Source organism: Silurus meridionalis, chromosome 27, assembly GCF_014805685.1.
Source record: "Silurus meridionalis isolate SWU-2019-XX chromosome 27, ASM1480568v1, whole genome shotgun sequence".
NCBI lineage: Eukaryota > Metazoa > Chordata > Actinopteri > Siluriformes > Siluridae > Silurus > Silurus meridionalis.
In genome coordinates, this window is record NC_060910.1 from 1,790,943 (window position 1) to 1,816,181 (window position 25,239).

General features: G+C 38.9%; 1 protein-coding gene across 1 annotated transcript in view; it reads right to left on the reverse strand.

The window, feature by feature from the left end:
* Positions 1-25,239, reverse strand: part of npffr1l2 (neuropeptide FF receptor 1 like 2) — a 61,311-nt gene that overhangs the window by 7,013 nt on the left and 29,059 nt on the right. Inside the window, exon 2 of the mRNA XM_046841378.1 lies at positions 9,809-10,202. Within this exon, the coding sequence (XP_046697334.1) occupies positions 9,809-10,178 (370 nt within the window). The 5' untranslated portion in view covers positions 10,179-10,202. The remainder of the gene's footprint in view (positions 1-9,808; positions 10,203-25,239) is intronic.

The window sequence follows — 25,239 nt, forward strand, 5'->3', positions numbered from 1 at the left end:
AGTCGTTCGGCAACTAAATGCTCAGGCACTGGTATGATAGTTGTAGTCTTCAGGCATGTAGGAACTGTGGCTTGGGCCAGTGATAGATTGAAAATGTCAGTAAAGACCTGTGCCTGTCCCACAAACATCCTGAACCATCTAGAGACGTACCAGTGCCAATTGTATCCCACTTCATGTGGAGTTTGGGCATTGGACCTCCTTAAATGTTTAAAGGCTCTGGCATGGAGAAGCTGGTGTTGGATCTGTGATGATCGCAAATGTTGAGCTATTTTATGAGTTGCTCAGTAGCTCCTGGTTTTATAACCACAAATACTGTAAACGGCTGTAGAAAGAACATGACTTATAATCTTACACTCCAGTGCTCATGTTAGTTCTCACTCTCCAGTGTTCTGTAGTGTTTAAAGACTTCAAAAAAGTGTTTTAACACTTCATGACTCTCTGCTCTCACCTTCAGCCACTGCTCGTAACCTTGGGGTAACTATGGACAATGAACTGTCTTTCTTCCCACATGTCGCTAATCTTGCTCGTTCTTGACGATTTCTTCTCTATAACATCCAAAGGATTCGACCATTTCTGTCCATACAGGCTGCCCAGGTGCTTGTTCAGTCTCTTGTCATTTCAAGACTTGACTACTGCAACTCTCTGCTGGCGGGTCTTCCCCTGGAAGCTATTCGTCCACTGCAACTGATCCAAAACACAGCTGCAGGACTTGTGTTCAATCAGCCCGAGTTTTCCCACACCACCCCACTGCTGCGCTCCCTTCACTGGCTTCCAGTAGCTGCACGTATCAGATTCAAAACACTGATGCTTGCCTACAAGGCCAAAAATGGACCAGCACCATCTTACCTCAGTGACCTCATCACATCTCGCACTGCACCACGCTGTCTGAGATCCTCCAGCACTGCTCGACTGGTACCACCTTCTCTCAGAATGAGAGGTTAGTACACTTCCAGGCTTTTCTCCAGGCTGTTCTGGCACCGAGGTGGTGGAATGAACTTCCCCTAGATGTCCGTAGAGCAGAGTCCCTGATTATCTTCAAGCGACGACTGAAGACATCCCTCTTCCTAAAATACCTAAATTAGCACTTTCCAAGTTTGTAGAATTCGAGTTATATTTATATTAAGTTTGTAATCTTGTGTACCAGTGTAGATTTATTCATTACTAGAGATTTAAAGCACATTTGTACGTTGCTCTGGATGAGGGCATCTGCTAAATGCTGCAAATGTAAATGTAAAGACTATAATCACACTTTGATGTCACCCAAATGAGGATGGGTTCCCCTTTTAAGTCTGGTTCCTCTCAAGGTTTCTTTCTCATAACATCTAGAGTTTTTCCTTGCCACAGTCACCACGGCTGCTCATCAGAAATAAATGCATACTATTTACCATCACTCTTAAAATTCTGTTAAGCTGCTTTGAGACAATATCTGTTGTGAAAAGTGCTATAGAAATAAACTTGACTTGACTTGCCAGTTGTCGGGCGCATGCTCTAAAAACACGTCCCGGTATGCCATCTGGACCAGCCTCCTTGACGTCTGTTGTTGAGAGAAAGTGAACTGCAAGCAGTAGAAGAGTCAGCGGTTGAGGTGGAATGTCCTATGCTTTGATAGAAACAAGCAAAAAAGTGATTTAGTTTGTCCAGTGGTCCAGATTGTGGTGTCGGTTTGTAGTCTTTGATGGTCTGGATGCCTTTCCACATGCATCCGTGTTAGAGTTGTGGAAGTTCTCTTCTATGTGGAGTTTGTATGTGTGACTCTCACATACCTCTTTTCAGGTTGGCCCTGGCTCTGTTGTAGTCCTCTGCATTGTCAGATTAAAAGCAGCATATCTTGCTTTCAACAGGAGACGGACTTCAGAGTTCATCCATGGCTTCTGATTAGGAAAGCATTTCACGTTTTGACGGTAGAGACATTGTCAGTGTACATGGTGATATGGTCCAAAACAGATGTGTGAATGTTCATGTCTGTGTGAGAGTCCAGTGTGGCCTGTGAGGCAAACATTTTCCAGTCAGTATCCTGAAACTGTTGCTGTAGAGAAGAAACGGCCCCTCTGGCCATACCTTTACTGTCCTCACAGCAGGTTTCACTCATTTGATCAGTGGTGTGTATTTGGGTAGCATGAACAAAGAGAGGTGATCAGACTGACCCAGATGGGGAGGGAATGGCTGAGTATGCCCCAGGTATGTTTGTGTATACCTGATCTAGTGTGGGTCTCCTCTGGTAGAGCAGGAGACATTGTGATGACATTTTGGTAGTACAGATCTCAGGTTGGAGTGGTTGAAATCTCCAGCAATGATAGCTCCTTCAGGATGTGCAGACTGCTGTTTGCTGATAGCTGCATGCAGTTCCTCCATAGCTAGACACAACAATGGCTCAACAATGGCTCAAAGTCACAACAATGGCTGGTTATTCTCTCTGTAAATAAAAGGGTCTGCACTTAATCATCAAATACTCTAAATGAACAGAGCAATGACTTTCAGTAACAGCAAAGTCTGTAAAGGCAAAAAGCAGCAGAGTTACAATAAATGCACAGACCTCCACCTCTGCGCTTACCAGAGTCCACTGTCATCCTGTCCGCCCGAAAAACACTCGACCCCGAGCTCAATGGCGCTGCTGGGAATGTTGTCGTTGCACCATGTTTCCATAAAAATCATATTACATTCCTTAATCCACATGTGTGATGTTATCCAGAGCAGCAGTGCATCCATTTCGTTCACAAGAAACCGTACATTAGCAAGGAAGATGTTTGGAAGTGATAGATAGATAGATAGATAGATAGATAGATAGATAGATAGATAGATAGATAGATAGATAGATAGATAGATAGATAGATAGATAGATAGATAGATAGATAGATAGATAGATAGATAGATAGATAGATAGATAGATAGATAGATAGATAGATAGATAGATAGATAGATAGATAGATAGATAGATAGATAGATAGATAGATAGATAGATAGATAGATAGATAGATAGATAGATAGATAGATAGATAGATAGATAGATAGATAGATAGATAGATAGATAGATAGATAGATAGATAGATAGATAGATAGATAGATAGATAGATAGATAGATAGATAGATAGATAGATAGATAGATAGATAGATAGATAGATAGATAGATAGATAGATAGATAGATAGATAGATAGATAGATAGATAGATAGATAGATAGATAGATAGATAGATAGATAGATAGATAGATAGATAGATAGATAGATAGATAGATAGATAGATAGATAGATAGATAGATAGATAGATAGATAGATAGATAGATAGATAGATAGATAGATAGATAGATAGATAGATAGATAGATAGATAGATAGATAGATAGATAGATAGATAGATAGATAGATAGATAGATAGATAGATAGATAGATAGATAGATAGATAGATAGATAGATAGATAGATAGATAGATAGATAGATAGATAGATAGATAGATAGATAGATAGATAGATAGATAGATAGATAGATAGATAGATAGATAGATAGATAGATAGATAGATAGATACTATTTACCATCACTCTTAAAATTCTGTTAAGCTGCTTTGAGACAATATCTGTTGTGAAAAGTGCTATAGAAATAAACTTGACTTGACTTGCCAGTTGTCGGGCGCATGCTCTAAAAACACGTCCCGGTATGCCATCTGGACCAGCCTCCTTGACGTCTGTTGTTGAGAGAGAAAGTGAACTGCAAGCAGTAGAAGAGTCAGCGGTTGAGGTGGAATGTCCTATGCTTTGATAGAAACAAGCAAAAAAGTGATTTAGTTTGTCCAGTGGTCCAGATTGTGGTGTCGGTTTGTAGTCTTTGATGGTCTGGATGCCTTTCCACATGCATCCGGTGTTAGAGTTGTGGAAGTTCTCTTCTATGTGGAGTTTGTATGTGTGACTCTCACATACCTCTTTTCAGGTTGGCCCTGGCTCTGTTGTAGTCCTCTGCATTGTCAGATTAAAAAGCAGCATATCTTGCTTTCAACAGAGACGGACCTCAGAGTTCATCCATGGCTTCTGATTAGGAAAGCATTTCACGTTTTTGACGGTAGAGACATTGTCAGTGTACATGGTGATATGGTCCAAAACAGATGTGTGAATGTTCATGTCTGTGTGAGAGTCCAGTGTGGCCTGTGAGGCAAACATTTTCCAGTCAGTATCCTAAAACTGTTGCTGTAGAGAAGAAACGGCCCCCTCTGGCCATACCTTTACTGTCCTCACAGCAGGTTTCACTCATTTGATCAGTGGTGTGTATTTGGGTAGCAGGAACAAAGGGAGGTGATCAGACTGACCCAGATGGGGGAGGGGAATGGCTGAGTATGCCCCAGGTATGTTTGTGTATACCTGATCTAGTGTGGGTCTCCTCTGGTAGAGCGAAAGATATTGTGATGACATTTTGGTAGTACAGATCTCAGGGTGGAGTGGTTGAAATCTCCAGCAATGATAAAAGCTCCTTCAGGATGTGCAGACTGCTGTTTGCTGATAGCTGCGTGCAGTTCCTCCATAGCTAGACACAACAATGGCTCAACAATGGCTCAAAGTCACAACAATGGCTGGTTATTCTCTCTGTAAATAAAATGGCCTGCACTTAATCATCAAATACTCTAAATGAACAGAGCAATGACTTTCAGTAACAGCAAAGTCTGTAAATGCAAAAAAGCAGCAGAGTTACAATAAATGCAAAGACCTTCACCTCTGCGCTTACCAGAGTCCACTGTCATCCTGTCTGCCCGAAAAACACTCCGACCCCCGAGCTCAATGGCGCTGCTGGGAATGTTGTCGTTGCACCATGTTTCCATAAAAAATCATATTACATTCCTTAATCCGCATGTGTGATGTTATCCAGAGCAGCAGTGCATCCATTTCGTTCACAAGAAACCGTACATTAGCAAGGAAGATGTTTGGAAGTGATGGTGATGGACAGGTTGAAGGACGAGGTCAGACAGGAGTCTCCGTGGACTATGATGTTTGCGGATGATATTGTGATTTGTGGTGGGAGTAGGAAAAGGTGGAGAAAAACCTGGAGATGTGGAGGTACACGCTGGAGAGCAGGGAAATGAAAGTCAGTAGGAGAAAGACAGAGTACATGTGTGTGAATGAGAGGGGGGCAGTGGAGTGGTGAGGTTGCAGGGGGAAGAGGTGGAGAAGGTGGAGGAGTTCAGCTACCTGGGGTCAACAGTGTAAAGTAATGGAGAGTGTGTTAGAGAAGTGAAGAAAAGAGTGCAGGCAGGGTGGAGTGGGTGGAGAAGAGTGATAGCAGGAGTGATTTGTGATAGAAGAGTATCTGTGAGAGTGAAAGGGAAAGTTTATAGGACTGTGGTGAGACCTGAGATGTTGTGTGGTTTAGAGACAGTGGCATTGAGTAAAAGACAGGAGGTGTAGCTGGAGGTAGCAGAGCTGAAGATTTTGGGAGTGACGACAATGGACAGGATTAGAGATGAGTTTATTAGAGGGACAGCGCATGTAGGACGTTTTGGTGACAAGGTGAGGGAGGTGAGATTGAGATGGTTTGGACATGTGCAGAGGAGGGACATATCAGTAGGAGTATATCAGGGGTATATCAGTAGGAGAATGCTGAGGATGGAGACACCAGGAAGGAGGAAAAGAGGAAGACATGCAGGTAGTTGGTTTGAAAGAGGCAGATGTAGAGGACAGAGTAGTGTGGAGGATATATATATATATATATATATGCATGAGTTTAATTAGGGGGGAAATGTTTTTGTTTACACTGATCTATTAATAGAATGATATTAATGACTCAAACACTGATTGACTTCTATTACAATTATCATGAACCCAAAACCTCCTCAGCTACCTCCAAAAAATGGTGTAAATGAGATCACGTGTGTGGTGGTGAGTTCGAGTCTGGAGTTCTTCATCATTTATTCTTCTATAAATGTTCTGCTTGATGTTGAACTGATGCTGAACTGTATGTCGGTGATCAGTAGATACACCAAACGCCAATCAGAACACGAAAACAGAGCATGCGATCGATCCTGATTGGTGACTCCCTGCGTATTTCACAGTTACGTTTTTATCGTAAATAAGAAGGAATGACTGATTTCACTAAATGTAGTTGAGTAAAAAGTACGAAATTCAAATTTAATATGTAGTGAAGTTACAGTAAAAATCTCCAGGAATGGAAACACTTCAGTAAAATACAGATACTTGAAAAAACGACTTAAGTACAGAAACTAATTACATTTACTTCATTAATGTCCAACACTGGTCCTTTAGCAGGTCCTTTATCATGTTCTGAGAGATGGAGTGACTGTAGCCTGGAGAATTGGTGGAGGGGTTTATGTGCTGTGTACATGTCAATGTGTACAGATACAGAGATCGAATAATGATTTCACTCTTTCAAAACATTTAAAAGAGAAATTTTAGACACTTCAGTTTACTTCCTCACACACACACACACACACACACACACACATGCACACACACACACACACACACACACACACACACATGCAAACAGCTTTTTCATTTTTTTCATTAATTTTTCATTGACTTTTATACTTTAATACTCTTTTACAGTGTACAGTACAGTACATCGTTTTCTAATAATTTCCTGATTTGTGTGGAAAATTTTTACTCAGAAATCTAAGACCTTGAAAAAAACAACTCAATCAATCAGTCTTTCAGTCTTTTCTCAGATTTTAATATCCTGGAACACATTTTATAACAGAAGTCTGCTTATTGATTAGGCCTCAGATCGATAATTGCTCACAACACGTCACTGTAACGTGATACAACGTGCTCATTAAAGTCACTAACTCAAACCGGCATGTTCTTTTAATTGCTTTGAAAAGTTTGAATAACGAAGGATCCTCTTCATTATCACACAATACAGGTCAAGTGTCTGATAATTCCAGGTATGACAAATAACAGCTCTTTTACATGGGATACAAGACAAACAAACAGATAAAATGAAGACGGAAACTGTGCTAATTACTGTCATTACTGTTATTAGCGATGTGTCACCGCTAATCAGCTGGTTACCTCGAACTCCTGTATTTTTTTGACAGGAAAGTTTCTGTACTGAAAGAAATTTCTGTGATGTAAACAGATTTAATCTTCACTACAGGGTGAATAGACGATCTGAAAAACAGATGATTTCTGATTTTATAATGTAACTTTGCGATAATAATAATAATTTGTATGCAAATGTACAATGGCTTTGACCTCCAACTTTTCCAGGCATGTGGTTATTCCCAAACTTTTACCACAATTTTGCCTTCACTTGAACTAGCAGACTCAAACCTGTTCCAGCATGACGATGCCCCTATGCACAAAGCCAGCTCCATTAAGATCTGCTTTACATGGGTTGGAACTGTGTGGAACATCTCCTGCTATTGAGCTCCAACCCTATTGAGACCTTTGTGGATGAATGAATCTCCACAAACACACTCCAAAATCTAGTGGAACATCTTCCCAGAAGAGTGGAGGTTATTATAACAGCAAATGGAGACTAAATGTGGAATGGGATGTTGAAAAAGCACTTCTTATGCATCTTATGCTCAGGTGTCTACAAACTTTTAGCAACACAATGTCATAAATGTGATTTACTTATTTATTTATTTATTTATTTAAAGTGATCGTATGCAACAAAGTTTTCAAAATGATTGATCAGCTTTAATTCTGGGTGTTTAACAGAAATTTACCACATTAACCATTTTAGGAATTACAGCTATGCTTTTTTACAGGCTCAAAAGTTATCAGACACTTGCTAAATAAGCTATAAAAGCTTTTGTGCTTTGTGCTTTGGTTTCCTCCTTATTTCATGACAATCCATTTTGGTGATACAAGCGGAAGTGTGTTGTTCAAAAACTTATAAACTTGAGGGTAAACACAGCAAAATGGCGAGTGAAGACCAAAAAGCTTTGAAATGGCTATGTTTCAGACGATGTAATTAGACAGAAAATGTGTTTTGGAGACTGTGGGTGCGGGTTATTCGAAGAACAAATGGATAAATTGAAGCGACTGAACAAAACAGACTCTTTTTTTCACCTGCAGTATTGAAAAGCCACAATTTACATTATTTTTAAGCATCTAAAATTATGACGGGAAAGAATTTTGACTTCTCTGAACCGAGCAATAACGGTGTCAAGTTGTTTACTCTGGACATACCCGGTGGTTTTTTTTTTAATAAGTGGAGTGTCTGTGCGTTAGAGATAAAACGTATGGTAATCTTTCGGCTTTTCATCTATTCACTTTGTGCAGTCTCTGACGTGCTTCGTCCCTGAATTGGTTTTCTGAGTGGCAATTTGTCGGTAAATGATGCTGAAATTATTGACACAAAGCAGGAAGTGACACCTGCAGGTTTTTTCCTCGGTCACACATTCCCTCACATTATATTTCCCCTATTATACTGTACGTTTCTCAAGAATCAACACATTTGGTCAAGGAAGCATGAAAAAAAATAATCCTATATATAATTTTCTTTGCCTTGCGAACAGGGATGATTTTAAGGTGTCTGTGTAATCATTCTTTTTTCATTCCCTTTTCTATTACGAAAGAACTCATGCATTCATGCAGCCCACACTCAGGGAAAAGCATTTATTCATTTTCAACAAAACTAGCCAGCTTTTGTGTAAATCCATAAATCGAAGTGGGTTTAATTTTTTAGCTTGGAACTGTGTGTGTTGTCACTGTGCTGTTGGAATCGATTCGACCAAAAGATGTAGCTTAACGCATTTGTTTTAATATATTATCATTAAAAAAACAGTCTGCTCATAAAACAGGAAAGAGATATTTATGGAAGGTGTTTCCACTGGCAGCACTTTGTTACAGACAGACGATTCAGGGGTTTTATTTTCCTGTAAACTTTGGAAACTATATATATACTTTATATAATTAATACATTTATATAAAAATGGTCAACTGTTTGTGGACACCAGACCATATGTGCTTTAATTTACATCTTATTCCACTTTTAGTCACTATTTAGATGCAAACTGAAAAGGGAAATTGTAAAATGTACTGTTATAATAACCTCCACTCTTCTGGGCAGATGTTTTACCAGATTTTGGAGTGTGCTTGTGGAGATTCATTTAGCCATAAGGCGTGAGGTGAAGAGACCTGGGGTGCAGTCAGCTTTCACAAACATCCCAAAGGTGTTGGAGCTCTACAGCAGGAGATCTTCCACACAGTTCCAACCATGTAAAGCAGATCTTCATGCAGCTAGCTGGAACAGGTTTGGATCTTCTAGATCAAGTGTAGGAAATATTTTATGACAATCATATGCTTTAACGGTTTGGGGACGCACATATGAGGTGGTATCAAAAGGTTTTGAGACTAGCGCTGTTTGCAGGAAAGTACTTTATTTATCTACGTTATCATCTTGCAAAGCAATACAGCGCATGGATCTGTGCAACGGCGTCAAAACTGTGAGCTTTGAGCTGGATCTTCATCTTCGGGAAGAGGGTGAAGTCCACAGGAGCCAAATCTGGCGAGTAGGGTGTGTGCGGAAGTGAGATCATGTAATCGTGTGGGAAGGAGCTCGGTGACGGAGTGCTCACGTGGTCAAAAGAGCACTAGCTGGTGCTCCCTGTGACTGCCCGTGCAGCCTTGTGATTTGGAAATGTTTTTATACCACCTTGCACGATTGGAAATGTCGGGTGCCCCAATACCTTCGACTTTAGTGTGTGTAAGCTTTGAGTAACTGCTAAGGGTCTCACGGTTCCATTAAGTGTAAATGCGGATGGACACACGGGATGATGAATCGATGGCAGGTTGCAGTGTTGTGAAAGGAATAAAACACCTAATGATGTTTGTGAAATGTTTAGGATTATTAGCCAAAATGTTACCTGTGATCAGATTATCCACCAGTGTAGTCGGTATGCAGAAAACCCCCACCAACAAGTCGCTCACGGCCAGGTTAAAGATAAACAGGTTGGTGACTGTTCTCATGCGCCGGTTCTCCAGCACGATGAGACACACCAGGCCGTTCCCCACCATGCAGAGCAGGAAGATGAAGAGGTAAGCCAAGGTCAGGCTGGTTGCCACAGGCAGAGAGTGCTGGTAATATGGGTAGTAGGTGTTCCCGGTCATGTTTGTGGTGTTGCTGATGGAGACGTTCAGGTGGCTGAAATTCATATTGAGGTCTGATAGGTCAGATGATGCCCCAGAATCTGTCAGGGCCAAAGGCATGCTGTCCCAGATATCCAGAGAATTCATCACTGGGTTTGTACCAGATGAGACCTGACAACACACACACACACACACACACACACACACACACACACACACACACAGACAGACAGATCATTCAATAAAAATAAATATATAACTCTAGCAGTGCTGTTACGAAGTGCATCTCACGCTTGCTTTGGTGTGCAAATTTCTGGAAACAGACACTGTTTTCTGAAGAACTCCTGCCCTGGCGAACTCACTTTGTAGTCATCACACAGCAACTTCATAGCCCCCAAACAAAAATGAACCAGTATGTTCATGATTTTAAGAGACATTTGATTGATTTTGGCAAATTCTATGCTCCTTTGAAGGCTACTGACTCAAACCTAAAAAACAGAGCTGCCTCTTTTTCGAGCTGTTTTGACAGACACTAGGCTACATCCTCTTTTTGGATACCTCACTTTCTCCATCGGTGGTTCAGCTTAGAGAGCCTATGGCAAGAAACAGGCATGATTAATACAGTGAGTCATTCACTAAACTTACAGGAAACGTTGTATTTTAGAGTTTTCTTCTATTTCTCTTAAGGCTTATTTGGGGAAACGGCTTCCGGATTGAGTTTGGAGGAAAATAAAACATCTTTTACTTCCCATTATTGTTAACAACCTGTGTTGTAGTGTGACGTGTTTGGAGGTAGTAAGTTGATGGTAAACACGCTGGACCAATTGCAAGTACATATTGATACATATCTTGATACAGGGGTTGTGATACTAAGCAAATAATACATCAGTCATTAAGAACATACCACCATAGGCAAACTTAGCAAATATATATATATATATATTTATATATATATATATATATATATATATATATATATATATATATATATATATATATATATATATATATATATTTTTTTTTTTTTAACCAGATCTGCATTTGCGATAACTACATCTAAAATGTAATGCTAACACGAACTGCTTAAACCTACCCATACCATGAAACCTGTGCCAGTTTTACCCACATCACACATCAGTGGCATGAAGTGTTTTGCAATACATGAAACACTTGGTTCCCTGGTGGTATAGTGGTTAGGTTCGGCACATTCGGTTGCACAAGCCAGTGCACTCTTAGTGCTGGTCCCAAGCCTGGATAAATGGGGAGGGTTGTGTTAGGAAGGGCATCCAGCATAAAACATGTGCCAAATCAAACATGCGGATCACAAATACGGATGATCCGCTGTGGCGCCCCCAATGGGAGAAGCCGAAAGAAAGTTTAGATAAGATAAGATCTTATACCTTATTCGTCCCACAGTGTGGCTATTTCCACGTTACAGCCACAAAGAGAAATGTGCAAATATAAAGCAGAGAAACAGTACAAATATATACAGTACAGTATAAAATACTATATATATATATATATATATATATATATATATATATATATATATATATATATATAGTATTTATTTTATATATATGTTACACTATCTAATTATTCAACTAAACTAGGTAATATTGCACAGTTTAAAATGAATGTTATGACACTAAAATTGTAATCATGATTACTGCACAGTTTATAAAACAGTATTAACAGTGTGCATTATGGTGACTGGTTCACTGGGAGCAGCTCTGAGATTAACCTGTCAGTATAACCAAAGTGATTCATGTGTGAAATCTTTAGTCACGTGTAATGACTTCATGTTTGGTCACATGCTACTTTTTTTAATAAAGATAAATAGGAACTTGCACCATTAAAAATTTAAACGAAAAGTATTCAAAGACTGTACATTGGCTATCGTTTGAGGCACTTCCATGGAACTGTCTGACTTTGTAATTACATATCACAACCCTAATTTCTACACAAAGTCTATTCTTTTTGATTGGTGTGATTAGTGTTTATCTCCAAGCTGACACTCTTGTGCTGAAATGGAAATGGAATATAGCTAGTCAAAAGCATGTGATGATGTAAAAATGAAGACTGACATAAAACAAACTGGTAGCAATTTGTGTGAATAGCTACTTAAAGCGTTAAGTCTATATAATCACTGTTACTATTTACTGTTCCCAGAAGCATTATAGAGGCACAACAAAATGAATCAAGCCCAAAAGTGCAACATATTAAGTTTTTTAATGGTTTTATTAACAAATCATTGTTTAGGAAATGAGCAAGAACAAAACAAACACTGTAGATCTTTAACTACTCTATCAATCAATCCTGGTTCTACTTATGAGCTTGTTATCAGGCTCTTGATAATCAGGTGTTCAGATCAACAAATAGTCGTTTCCAGCAATATGAGTTTTTTTTTGCCAAACTGTTGGAGGCACACAATTCAATAGGTCAAAGTGTGGGGCGTGCCCCTCTAGTGGCGAATAAAGACATGACAGGTGGGGTGATATGAAGGGCAGAATTTTAATAATTTTTTTTGTTTTTCATTAATTTTCATTTATGTCTTTTTTCTATCAAAAATAAATGCCATTCACCCAAAGCAACTACAAACAAACAATTAGGTCATCAATGCAAGCAAATAAATTAAAACTAATTAAATCAGTCAGGGTACCTAACACAACTACACTTTTCTGATTTTGAACTTGTGGCTATTTTATGTTATTGATTTAGAACTTTATATTTCAATAAATTAGACATTTGGGATGATGGAGGACAGGTGGGGCTTGAAAATCTACCCCTGCTTTAAGTTAATGGGGAATGGCAGAAAAAAGTTTGAATGCGCAAACCCCTGTGTACAAAGCCAGCATTAAGATTTACTTTACATGTGTTGGAGTGGAAGATGCCCCTGCTGTAGAGCTCCAACCCTACTGAACACATTTGGGATGAATGTGAACATTGACTGCACCCCAGGCCTCAATGGCACAAATCTCCACAAACCCACTCCAAAATCTGTTGGAACATCTTCTGGAATGGGATGTTCAAAAGAGCTAATGGTCAGGTCTCCACAAACTCTGGTCTATAAAGTGTATGTGAACTTCCTGCAGACAAAGTAAACAAGCAAACAATGTTCTGACCAATAATCTAAAACCATTAAATCCAGTCTTACTTTGATATTCAGACCCCAGCGCACTAGGAATACTCTCTATAAGACGGGGAACATGGACACAAGCCGGCCTCATGCTCCGTTTTAACGTTAAATAAGCCGTGATAAATAAAACGTAGCACGTCGCACTTGACTGACAGCACTCTGGACTGAAGGATGTGAAGAAAACATACAACACGCAGGAGAGTACAACTAAAAAGAAAGGATTGCGAAAGTCCTCCGAGGGCTCATTTGTGTTGATTCTGGCGTCCTAGTCAGAATCCTATAAATAGTCAAAAGTGCTTAAGGGCTGAAGATTATTGAGCACACCAGTCTGAGAACACGAAAGCAATCGAAATGTACAATCTTCTTCCAGGAATGATAATTGGCCCATTATGGTTTTCTTACAGCGTGTCTAATCACATCACTGACATTTCACACAACTCTGTATAGACCACAAAGACAGATGATCATTAAGATTTTTTTGGCGGTTCAGTGGTGATTTCGAAATCGGGTCGTCCTTCCTTGTTCTGGTCCCTTTCATGATGTTTTTCTTTTATCGGATCCTGAAAGGTTTTTATAATAAATTTTTATACAGATTCATAGATTTTGTTTTTCCTCACAGGCTCAAGAGCACTAACATTTAAAGCCGGACAATAGCCACATCAATACTTAATATACTGAAAATAAACAAGGCCAATGCAACTTTGATTATGCAGCAGTAAATGAAGTGTCATTGAAGTGTCTTTCTACTTGAGTGTCATAAACTCTTGCATGTTGATCAAAAATGTTGCTTCAAATACTCTCATGAATACCTCTGACAAAACTTTCTATTCTGTAATACATAAAAATCAAGTTTCCTTTTCTATATGAGGCAAAAATGAAGAGTTTGATTTTTATTTTACTCTTTTATAAGGAAAAAATGTAAAAGACATTATAGAAATAAAGTTGTGTATATTAAGGCTATCTGGCTTGCTTATAGTGCGAAGTCTGGCATGATGTACTAAAATTATTTGGACGCCTGACTTTCCCAGCCATATGTGGTTCAATCCCAAAACTTACCACAAAGTCAGACACACAATTGTAAAGGACCACTTTGGATTCGGTATGAAATTTTCCCTTCACTTTAAACCTGTTCCAGCAAGTGAGATCATGCGGATTGTTCTCTGAAGATCATCATAATCAAGTTGCTGAATGTTTTTCCGATCTTGAAGAGCACCTGCAGCTCGAAAAACCTCCAACGACTTGCCGCACGGTATGTCAAACGTACGTCGTGTCAGATGTCTCTGTGGCAGATTTGCCAAGTTTCACCCAGAATTTCCCACTTGCTCTTCGTCCATGCTGTCCATGATGAAATCACCGACATGGCAACTCAAGTGCTCAGAATAGCACCAGTTGCACAGCTCCCGATGTACACTGACTTACGAAAATCGGTGCTCCCTGTGACTGTGTGTGCAGCCTTGTGCTGCAATTTGTTTGCTGGTTGCAAAACTAGTCTTGATACTTTTTTGATACCACTTCATATGTTCATGCAGCTACAGGTAGAGATCAACACCAAAAGGTGTACGTTGCTGATGGAGTTGAGGAGGTCATGGCTTCAGCACACAATGGAGCTTTTGGTAAAAGCATGACTGGTAATCAATTTTGCTTGTTGTTTATAATTCTTCCTCAGTGGGTTTTCCCAGGAAACCCTGAAGAAATAAAGCATCATACAGGAAATATTTGCATATCGTACGCGCCAGCTCCAGTGAAACTCCCTCGAAATTCTACATTCGCTTATTTTCTTCAACAGCATGCTCATGATATATTCATGTGACATTTCTGAGAATTTCTTCTAACCTCCATGTAAAGTAATAAATGATTCACGAATGCTTAAGTTGATATGAACGTTTAGACTTAGCAGCCTTTGCTTATCTTGTGATTTATGAAGTTATATTTGAGTTTGCTGACATTCCTGCCACGTAGATATTTTTCGGTTCTGGAATTCAGAAGATAAGAAAGAAAAGTAGAGTGAGTGGTGGTGTGTGAAATCTGAGACGAGAAACAATAGAACGGGACTCTTTTGAATTGGAGAGATGTATGCTGGTGAAGGGTTTTGTTCAAATTGAATATTATATCCTAATTATACAAACTGTCAGAATATCATGATGCATAATTTAAGCCTGAATTTTAGCTTTGGGAAAATTCTATACTATAATATAATTAAATGATAATTATGACTGCAATCATGGACTTACTCTTATCTGGACTTTATCTGCAGTGTTGCTCTTCCCAACCAGTGTGTACATTAAAATAAAAGGGGAAAAAACCTTTTGAGTCCTAAACATGCCACATTTTTGTTATTCTAAAGCTTTAAAACCATTTATAAAACTGAGAAATAGCATTTATAATTGAGGTCAAATAATGTGGGAAAATTGTGGCTCAGTGGTAACGACATTGGCCTTTTAATTAAAAGTTTGTGAGTTTAAATCCCATCACCACCAAGTTGCTTCTCCTGGACTTTTTATTGTAAGGCCTTTAACCTTCAACTGTTCAGTTATATAAATAAGATAATTGTAAGTCTCTCTGGAAAAAGGCGTCTGGCAAACACCATTAAGTGTATTTCTGTGTGTGTGTGTGTGTGTGTGTGTGTGTGTGTGTGTGTGGTATCCTTTTGAAAGTATAAAGAACATACAGCCCTTGGTTTTAAACCAATTTTTGACCAGGCAAAGAAGAATATGATCCAAACATCAGAGCAGTTGGAAGTAATTAGTTCAATTAGCATAATTGGCTTCACCGGAGTAGCCCTTCAAGACACTAAACACCGAAACACAATTTCTGAACCGTCACCGCTTCAGCTAAACTAAACCCTGAGTGCAAATGAGGCAGCGTGTTGTTTTTGCTTTGCAGTAATTACTTAACTGATGTCACAGGCAAAGTGCGATAAGGGAACAATATGTGAGTGAAGGTTTTTCCCTTGTGCTATTTATACTCTATAAATACATAGAGTTTGGATCTCATCGAGATTTTCAGAAACAACTGAACCTTGGGCGATATCTGTATGCTTAGAGAATAATGCTGAGACGATACAGCAATGTGGGAGTTTGTGTGTGTGTGTGTGTGTGTGTGTGTGTGTGTGTGTGTGTGTGTGTGTGTGTTTGCAATTTTAGAACATTTCAATACAGCTAATTAGAGATACTTAACAATAAGGATAATGTTCAATCTTTTTAACAACTAGTTCATGGCATAAAATGGAATAAAAATATTTCCCTTCATTCGAACTAAGAGACACAAACCCTGTTCCAGCATGACAATGCCCCTGTGCACAAAGCCAGATCCATGAAGATCTGCTTTACATGGTCTGGAGTGGAAGATCTCCTTCTATAGAGCTCTAACTTCAACCCTTTGTAATGAATGTGAACAATGACTGCACCACAGGCCTCCTCACATCACCTACATTTTACTAACACTCTTGTAGCTGAAGGAGCACAAAATCTCCACAAAAAAATACTCCAAAATTTTGTGGAACTTTATCTTGTAGGTATCTGTATTTGCATTCTGGAAAAGTTAAACAGTGTGATTCATTTGAGTAGATTTAATAATAAAGTGTGCAAGATGTGCAGTTTTGTGATGTATGTGTGTTAAAATGCAGGATGAGGTCATATTTATTAATCACATATTGTTTTAAATTTCCCTCTGGGATCAATAAAGTATTCTGATTCTGATCACAGTATGCATTTCAGCCCTAATTTGCTCAGGTTGGTCACGTGAAACCTTCCTCAGCACTCATACAACACCTTCTGAGGAATGTGCTATCTACCCTCTTCTGCATACATAAGCACACAGATGTCTACGACTGGCTAGTTTTACTTTAGACTCACACAGTTCCCTGTGGCATCATCAGAGTTCCAACCCAACACAATCTCTGCAACAGAAACTCATACAGACTAAAAAATATTAATAAATAATAAATGAATGAATAACTATTTACTAGTACCATTTTTTCTAAAGTCCAATTTCTGAATCCTTAACATGGACAGGTGGATGATATGAAGATATAACATGGGGTTAACTAATGTGTTTATTTCATACATTACTATGAGGTGACATTATGAGATTATGAGACATATATGATTTCATACAGAGCATCATTGCTTTTTTTAAACCACCATATTGATTTATTTCGAGAAAATCTAAACCATATTTATTTGGAGCTTGTTGTGATAGAAGAGTATCTGTGAGAGTGAAAGGGAAAGTTTATAGGACTGTGGTGAGACCTGAGATGTTGTATGGATTAGAGACAGTGGCATTGAGTAAAAGACAGGAGGTGGAGCTGGAGGTAGCAGAGCTGAAGATGTTGAGATGTTCATTGGGATTGACGACAATGGACAGGATTAGAAATGAGTTTATTAGAGGGACAGCATGTAGGACGTTTTGAAGACAAGGTGAGGGAGGTGAGATTGAGATGGTTTGGACATATGCAGATGAGGGACATGGGGTATATCAGTAGGAGAATGCTGAGGATGGAGCCACCAAAAAAGAGGAAAAGAGGAAGACCAAGGAGGAGGTTTATGGATGTGGTGAGGGAAGACATGCAGGTCGTTTTGTCCATTGTTATGCTGAAACAGGGTTGGACTTCTTAGTTCCCAGTAACTCTGGAGGATTTAAAAATAATTTGGTGCTTCCAATAAAAGAATAATCACTTAACACTTGTAATGTTTAGGGGTGCACAAACTTTTGCCAAATAGGCTATTGAAATAATAAAAGTGTAGTACTCTGTTATTTCAGTCTTCCATAAACATCAATCCTTTTTTTCACAAAGCGGTCAATGTTAAATTACTATTATTGTTTTTTTAATACTTGGTAATTTTCATTTTTATGTAAAAATCGTATTCAGTTCTTTATCACATGCTTTAACTCTGATTACTGCTATTTTGACCCCTGCTACGGATTTGAATTATAATTATTGCAGTTTATAAATACCCCCTGCTGAACTCATATTTCAGTCCTGCATCAACACACTGCATGTTAATAACAAACCCATCTGTTGTGTGAACTCTGATCACAGCTAAAGTAATCAATTGTACTTTTGTTGTAATCTTACTTCCGTTGCTAACAGAAAATTTATACATTTGCTTTTTTATTTATATACACTATAAGGACAAAGTTTGTAGACACCTTACTGTAAGATTTATATGTCCTTTTAAACATCCCATTCTACATTAAGTCACCATTTGTCAGTCACAAGAGAATTACTAAAGTCAAGATTTCACTCCATGCCATGTAAAGCAGATCTGCATGGAGCTGGATTAGTGCACAGGGACATTGTCACGCTAGAACAGGTTTGGTCTCCTAGTTCAAGTTAAACATTTTCATTTGTAAACTGTAAATAAAACACGATTATATGGGCTTAAGTCTTCTGTCTCCATCAGAGGTTTTTAAGGATTTTAAGTTCTTATAAATAAGTCATAACTGATAGTCGTGACTACATGTGTACAACTTTTGGACTTGAATCAAGTATTTTTTTTTTTGTAAGGCAGAAGGTGAACTTTCAGAGTTTACCTTTTACCATCCTGGAATGTCTGACAGTGTATGAGCATCTTGTGCATATGTACACACACACACACACACACACACACACACACACACACACACACACACACACTGCATGTTCCTCTCCATAAAATCATCAGATTAAAATTATTTATATGGCAGATGGTCTTATTCAGAGTGCATCAAATGTGAGCCAGAATCCAAACCAAAGCACATGGTGAACCATTCCAGTGTTATATATCACGACAAATCTCAGCTGACCAAGAACGCTTGAATAAATAATCGTTTTAATATTCATAATTAGAGCAATGTTATTTATAGTGGTATATTTACATACACCAATCAGGTATAAAATTATAATATTATAACATAATGAGTGGTTAAGTGAATAACACAGCAAGTAAACATTTTGTCCTCCAAGTTGACACGTTAGAAGCAGGAAAAATGGGCGAGTTTGACAAATTGTAACTTCTAGACGTCTGGGTCAGAGCGTCTCCAAAACTGCAGCTCTTGTGGGATGTTTATGGACTGCGGTGGTCTGAATCTATCAAAAGAGTGGTGAACCAGCGACAGGGTCATGAGAGACGAGGCTCATTGATACACGTGAGGAGCGAAGGCTGGTCCGATCCAACAGACGAGCTCCTGTAGCTCAAACTGCTAAAGAAGGTTATGCTGTTGATGATCAATGGATCACGACTGTTTTTAGCAGTAAAAGGGAACCAACATAATATTATCTTACTGGTATGCCTGTTCAGTGTATATATATATATATATATATATATATATATATATATATATATATATATATATATATACATGGTATGGTATAATACCAGAATCTTCTGATACACAAAAAACCAATGAAACAGCATTTTTCCTCACATGCATTAAACTAAGTGCTATCCATCCTTTTCCATATTCCTGAGCTTACAGATTCCAATGATTGGCTAGTACCAATCGCTCCTCCCACTCATAGAGTAAAGCTGAATTAGTTTACTTGGCTCATTGCCATGGACAGCAGTGGTATTACCACGATTTGACCTCAAGATCAGTTAGATGGTGTGAAGAGTTTTTTTGTTGTGCTACTTGGCAGCCCAAATACATTTTTTCTGCCAAAACTAAAGAAGAGAAAAATTTATTCTTTTTTACCAAACTGTATTATTTATGTATGTTTTTACCACCAAATCAAATAACAAACAAAAAGAGTATTTATTTTTATGTAAACTGAGCAGAAGTAAGCCACAACACGATTTCAGAGAACTCTTTATATATAATATAATAGGCTGATAACCTGGGTGTAGGTGTGAGGTGTTACAGGGCATGATGTGGACATGAGATAAATCAGATAGCATGATAATGGTTTAAGGTCTCACACCCAGCCGTGAATTATCACCTTATACCATGGTCACTTCCAGCATTGAGGAGTTAAAACTGTCATTGATGTTTGCAGAGCGAAACCCGACTGAATGGATCATAATAACACTTCATTTTTCTTACGCAGTTTATATACGACTCGTTACATCCACAATTCTGCTCTGAATCACACAAACAAATAAAGTAGTGCCAGAAGATTCCATCCCATTAGATTAATAATGTTTTCTTCTCCACTTTGTGTAATTAATTTTTTGCCGTGACCCTTCAACCAAATCACCGCAATCACCGCAATCGCAAAACTCCTCCATGTAGGTCATTAGAAAATGAGGTAAAGGGACAACCTCAAGGACCCAGTACTCTTAACCAAACTGTGTATTTCTCATTTAAAAACAACGCAGACGATCCAATTTCGAAGGATGTGTGGTGAGTTGATAATTCATGAACTATCAGGAAGGAATGAATTAACTTTATTGTGACATGAAGGTTAAAGGTGCAATAGTCAAGTAAACAAAGCGTTATCGAAGGTGTTGTGAAATATCACGCGGCACAGAAATTGCTTTACACCGTGCCACCATGCTGATATGAAGCCCACCCTCGAACGCAATACAGATCTGAGCATGACCTTTAGCATTTCATTCCAATATTATTTTATCATCTATATTAGACAAAAGACTCAGCAATGCCATTATCTGTGCCATCTTTAAGGGCGATGTGCATCCTCTTATGCCACAATAGTTTTCTCTTGCATCTCTAAGCATAGCTATAAACCTTTGTTCCCGTGTCACCCTTCATTTTATTTGAAAACTCCTCTGTCTTGAAGATGGCAAACAATTACCCTTTTATCTATAAGCTCTGATACTGGAGACTCCTTCCAGGAATGTTGAATGAAATGTTTTTTTTTTCTATCTCACTACTTCACCCTTTTCAGTCTTTGAGGTTTGTTAAATTTAAACATGTGAAGCATCCACCTGTGGATGAGCTGTTACTATAGAAACAGTGACAATGAGTGGTGGTTCAGTGGTGAAGATGTTGGACTTCCTGAGCCCTTAAAGCAAGACCCTGCAACTGCTCGATTGCTTTGGAAAAGGGCATTTGCCAAAAGCTATAAAGGAAAATAAAATGCTGCTGGTTTTATAGAAGATTAATCAGTATCTTCTGACCAATCCAGAATCCAGCAGTACTGCCATGTCAGATGAAGCACAAAGACTGAATAAGGATCATCTTTCTGACCCACGAGAGGAAGAAATGGTAAAAAAAATTTAGATAAGTTAATAGTTTGTACATTTCTCAAGGCTGTATTGATTTCCTGCCAGGCCTGGGATTTGAGCACTCAACCTGCTGGTCATTAGAGCCATTTAATCACTGAGCTACCCCTTTTTTTGGTTCATTAATGCACAGAGAAACTAGGAAACTAGGTGCCTTGCTTTCTGTCTCCTCTGATTCAAAAGGGGAAACAAAAAACAAAAAACAAAAAGACATTAATCAAGACATTAATCTGTCCACTAATTCAAGACATTAATCTGTCCACTAATATAGCAGGACTGCTGCAGTGTTTTTGACAGTCATTATTTAAAAATGAACCTTTGATCTTGGTTCATGGTGAACAGTGCTTGAGCTATTTCAGGAGGGCTCTACCAGGGGGTGATAGAATTATGTATTATGAAGTAAACAGTCAACCTTAGATAATTCATGGATTAGCCAGATAATTGAATCGGTGGGCGAGCGATGGCTGTGATTAACAATACATTATTTGATGAACGACTGTTTTTACTGCTCTCCATGCAAGTTTCCAACTCTCCAAAATTCAGATGCACATACACCAGTCATTTATCCCACATCTCAGTTAATTACACTAGATACTCATTTCTTACAACAGCTGAACTTGAAGAAACCCCTGTGCTGTACATTGTAGTGTTCCTCTTGCTCTGAGCTCACAAGCTTTCATCACAAGAAGGTTGTGTGTGTTACAGCACAGAAAACATTAATGGAGGCTGTACAGGAGCTAAAACCTGCTTCTCATCTAGGACACTATAAATAGTGAACTAAAATGTCTACACACCCCTGTTGTGGGCTTTTTACTATTCATAGATGGCAGGTAGCACATTGTTTGGCAGACAATGTAGCACAACAGGTAGCACATCCACATTATGTAGCCTTTCATGAAGCCCAACATGTAGCATAACAGATAACATACTTAGTAGCACAGTAGGAAGCACATCATGTTCACTCCACATGCAGAAACATATACCAAAGTGTGGTTGAATTCAAGTTTTTTTCTCAAAAGATTTGCATTATATACTTCCACATAGCTCAGACAGTATTAAAGTGGTGGACTGTATGTTGGTGATCAGTAGATACACCAAGCGCAAAACAAAACACGTTTAAAACAGAGCATGCGCTCAAACCTGATTGGTGAATTGCTACGTGTTTGACCAGTTAAGTTTTTATCTGCTAATAAATAAAAAGGATAAATAAAAAGGAGTTTTTGTTGAGTAAAAAGTTTAATATTCGACTTTGAAATGTAGTGAAGTAAAAGTCTTTTCAAATGGAAATACTTAAGGTACAGTAAAGTACAGATACGCGAAAAAGCTACTTAGTACAGTAACAAATTACATTTTTCTTTGTTACTGCTATTTACATAATGGAATATATTCCATAACTTCTCAGTGCTGGATTGTCTTTGTCCCATATTAGGTCAGTATTCCATTTTTGTACATGGCCAGGTGATAATCCATGGCTAGGTGTGAGGTGTTACATTTTGATGCTCTCCTCTTCACCTCTGCATTGTTCATTAAAATCGTCTAGCACACATCTCTTACATGACTGATTACTGGTAGTTACAGTGAGGAAAATAAGTATTTGAACACCCTGCTATTTTGCAAGTTCTCCCACTTAGAAATCATGGTGGGGTCTGAAATTGTCATGATTTTTTAACTATTTATTTGTAGGATACAGCTGCAAATAAGTATTTGAACACCTGAGAAAGTCAATGTTAATATTTGGTACAGTAGCCTTTGTTTGCAATTTCAGAGGTCAAATGTTTCCTGTAGTTTTTCACCAGGTTTGCACACACTGCAGGAGGGATTTTGGCCCACTCCTCCACACAGATCTTCTCTAGATCAGTCAGGTTTCTGGCCTGTTGCTGAGAAACACGGAGTTTGAGCTCCCTCCAAAGATTCTCTATTGGGTTTAGGTCTGGAGACTGGCTAGGCCACGCCAGAACCTTGATATGCTTCTTACAGAGCCACTCCTTGGTTATCCTGGCTGTTTGCCAGGGAAGACCCAGCCTCAACCCATCTTCAATGCTCTAACTGAGGGAAGGAGGTTGTTCCCCAAAGTGCAGTCGCCCTGTCCCATGTGCAGAAAAACACCCCAAAGCATGATGCTACCACCCCCATGCTTCACAGTAGGGATGGTGTTCTTGGGATGGTACTCATCATTCTTCTTCCTCCAAACACGTTTAGTGGAATTATGACCCAAAAGTTCTATTTTGGTCTCATCTGACCACATGACTTTCTCCCATGACTCCTCTGGATCATCCAAATGGTCATTGGCAAACTTAAGACGTGCCTGGACATGTGCTGGTTTAAGCAGGGGAACCTTCCGTGCCATGCATGATTTCAAACCATGACGTCTTAGTGTATTACCAACAGTAACCTTGGAAACGGTGGTCCCTGCTCTTTTCAGGTCATTGACCAGCTCCTCCCGTGTAGTTCTGGGCTGATTTCTCACCTTCCTTAGGATCATTGAGACCCCACGAGGTGAGATCTTGCATGGAGCCCCAGTCCGAGGGAGATTGACAGTCATGTTTAGCTTCTTCCATTTTCTAATGATTGCTCCAACAGTGGACCTTTTTCACCAAGCTGCTTGGCAATTTCCCGTAGCCCTTTCCAGGCTTGTGGAGGTGTACAATTTTGTCTCTAGTGTCTTTGGACAGCTCTTTGGTCTTGGCCATGTTAGTAGTTGGATTCTTACTGATTGTATGGGGTGGACAGGTGTCTTTATGCAGCTAACGACCTCAAACAGGTGCATCTAATTTAGGATAATAAATGTAGTGGAGGTGGACATTTTAAAGGCAGACTAACAGGTCTTTGAGGGTCAGAATTCTAGCTGATAGACAGGTGTTCAAATACTTATTTGCAGCTGTATCATACAAATAAATAGTTTAAAAATCATATATTGTGATTTCTGGATTTTTTTTTTAGATTATGTCTCTCACAGTGGACATGCACCTACGATGACAATTTCAGACCCTCCATGATTTCTAAGTGGGAGAACTTGCAAAATAGCAGGGTGTTAAAATACATATTTTCCTCACTGTACATGATGGATCTGTTTCTTCAGTGTTCACCCATACAGAGTGTTTCTGCTTCTAAAAAGGTCAGATATCTCCACTGCATGCTTATTACTTTTACAAGTTAAGAACTCGTATAAAAACTTTTATTATACTAAAATACACTAATCAGGTATAACATTATGACCACCTGCCTAATATTGTGTTGGTCCCCTTTTGCTGCTAAAAACAGTCAAGTCCCGTCGATCATCAACAGCATGAACTTCTTCAGCAGTTTGAGCTACAGGAGCTCGTCTGTTGGATCAAAACCACACGGACCAGCCTTCGCTCCGCACGTGCATCAATGAGTCTCGTCCCCACAACCCTGTCACCAGTTCACCACTGTTCCTTTCTTGGAGCACTTTTGATAGATACTGAACACTGCAGACCAAAAACCTCCCACAAGAGCTGCAGTTTTGGAGACGCTCTGACCCAGACGTCTAGACGTCACAATTTCTCAAATTTGGTCAAATCCTTACCCATTTTTCCTGCTTTTCCTGCCTCTCGTCAATTTGGAGGACACAGTGTTTACTCTGGTAACCCACCCGCTAAGAGGTGGAATGATGAAGAGATCATCAGTGTTATTCACTCACAAGTTATAATGTTATAATCTCATAATTTTATGACTGATCAGTGTAGTTTTCCTGCTTTAAAACAAAGAAAACAGCACATTCTGGTTAGAAGGAAGCATTAACTTTCTCTCACACCTCACCTCTAAGGACACTGAGAACAATTACAGCCACAGGTGATATTTTATGGGAATTCCTGTTTTGGAATTCAATATATATTTTGTCGACTGCTCTTGTAATGTGAGTACCTTTTCATATGATAATGCA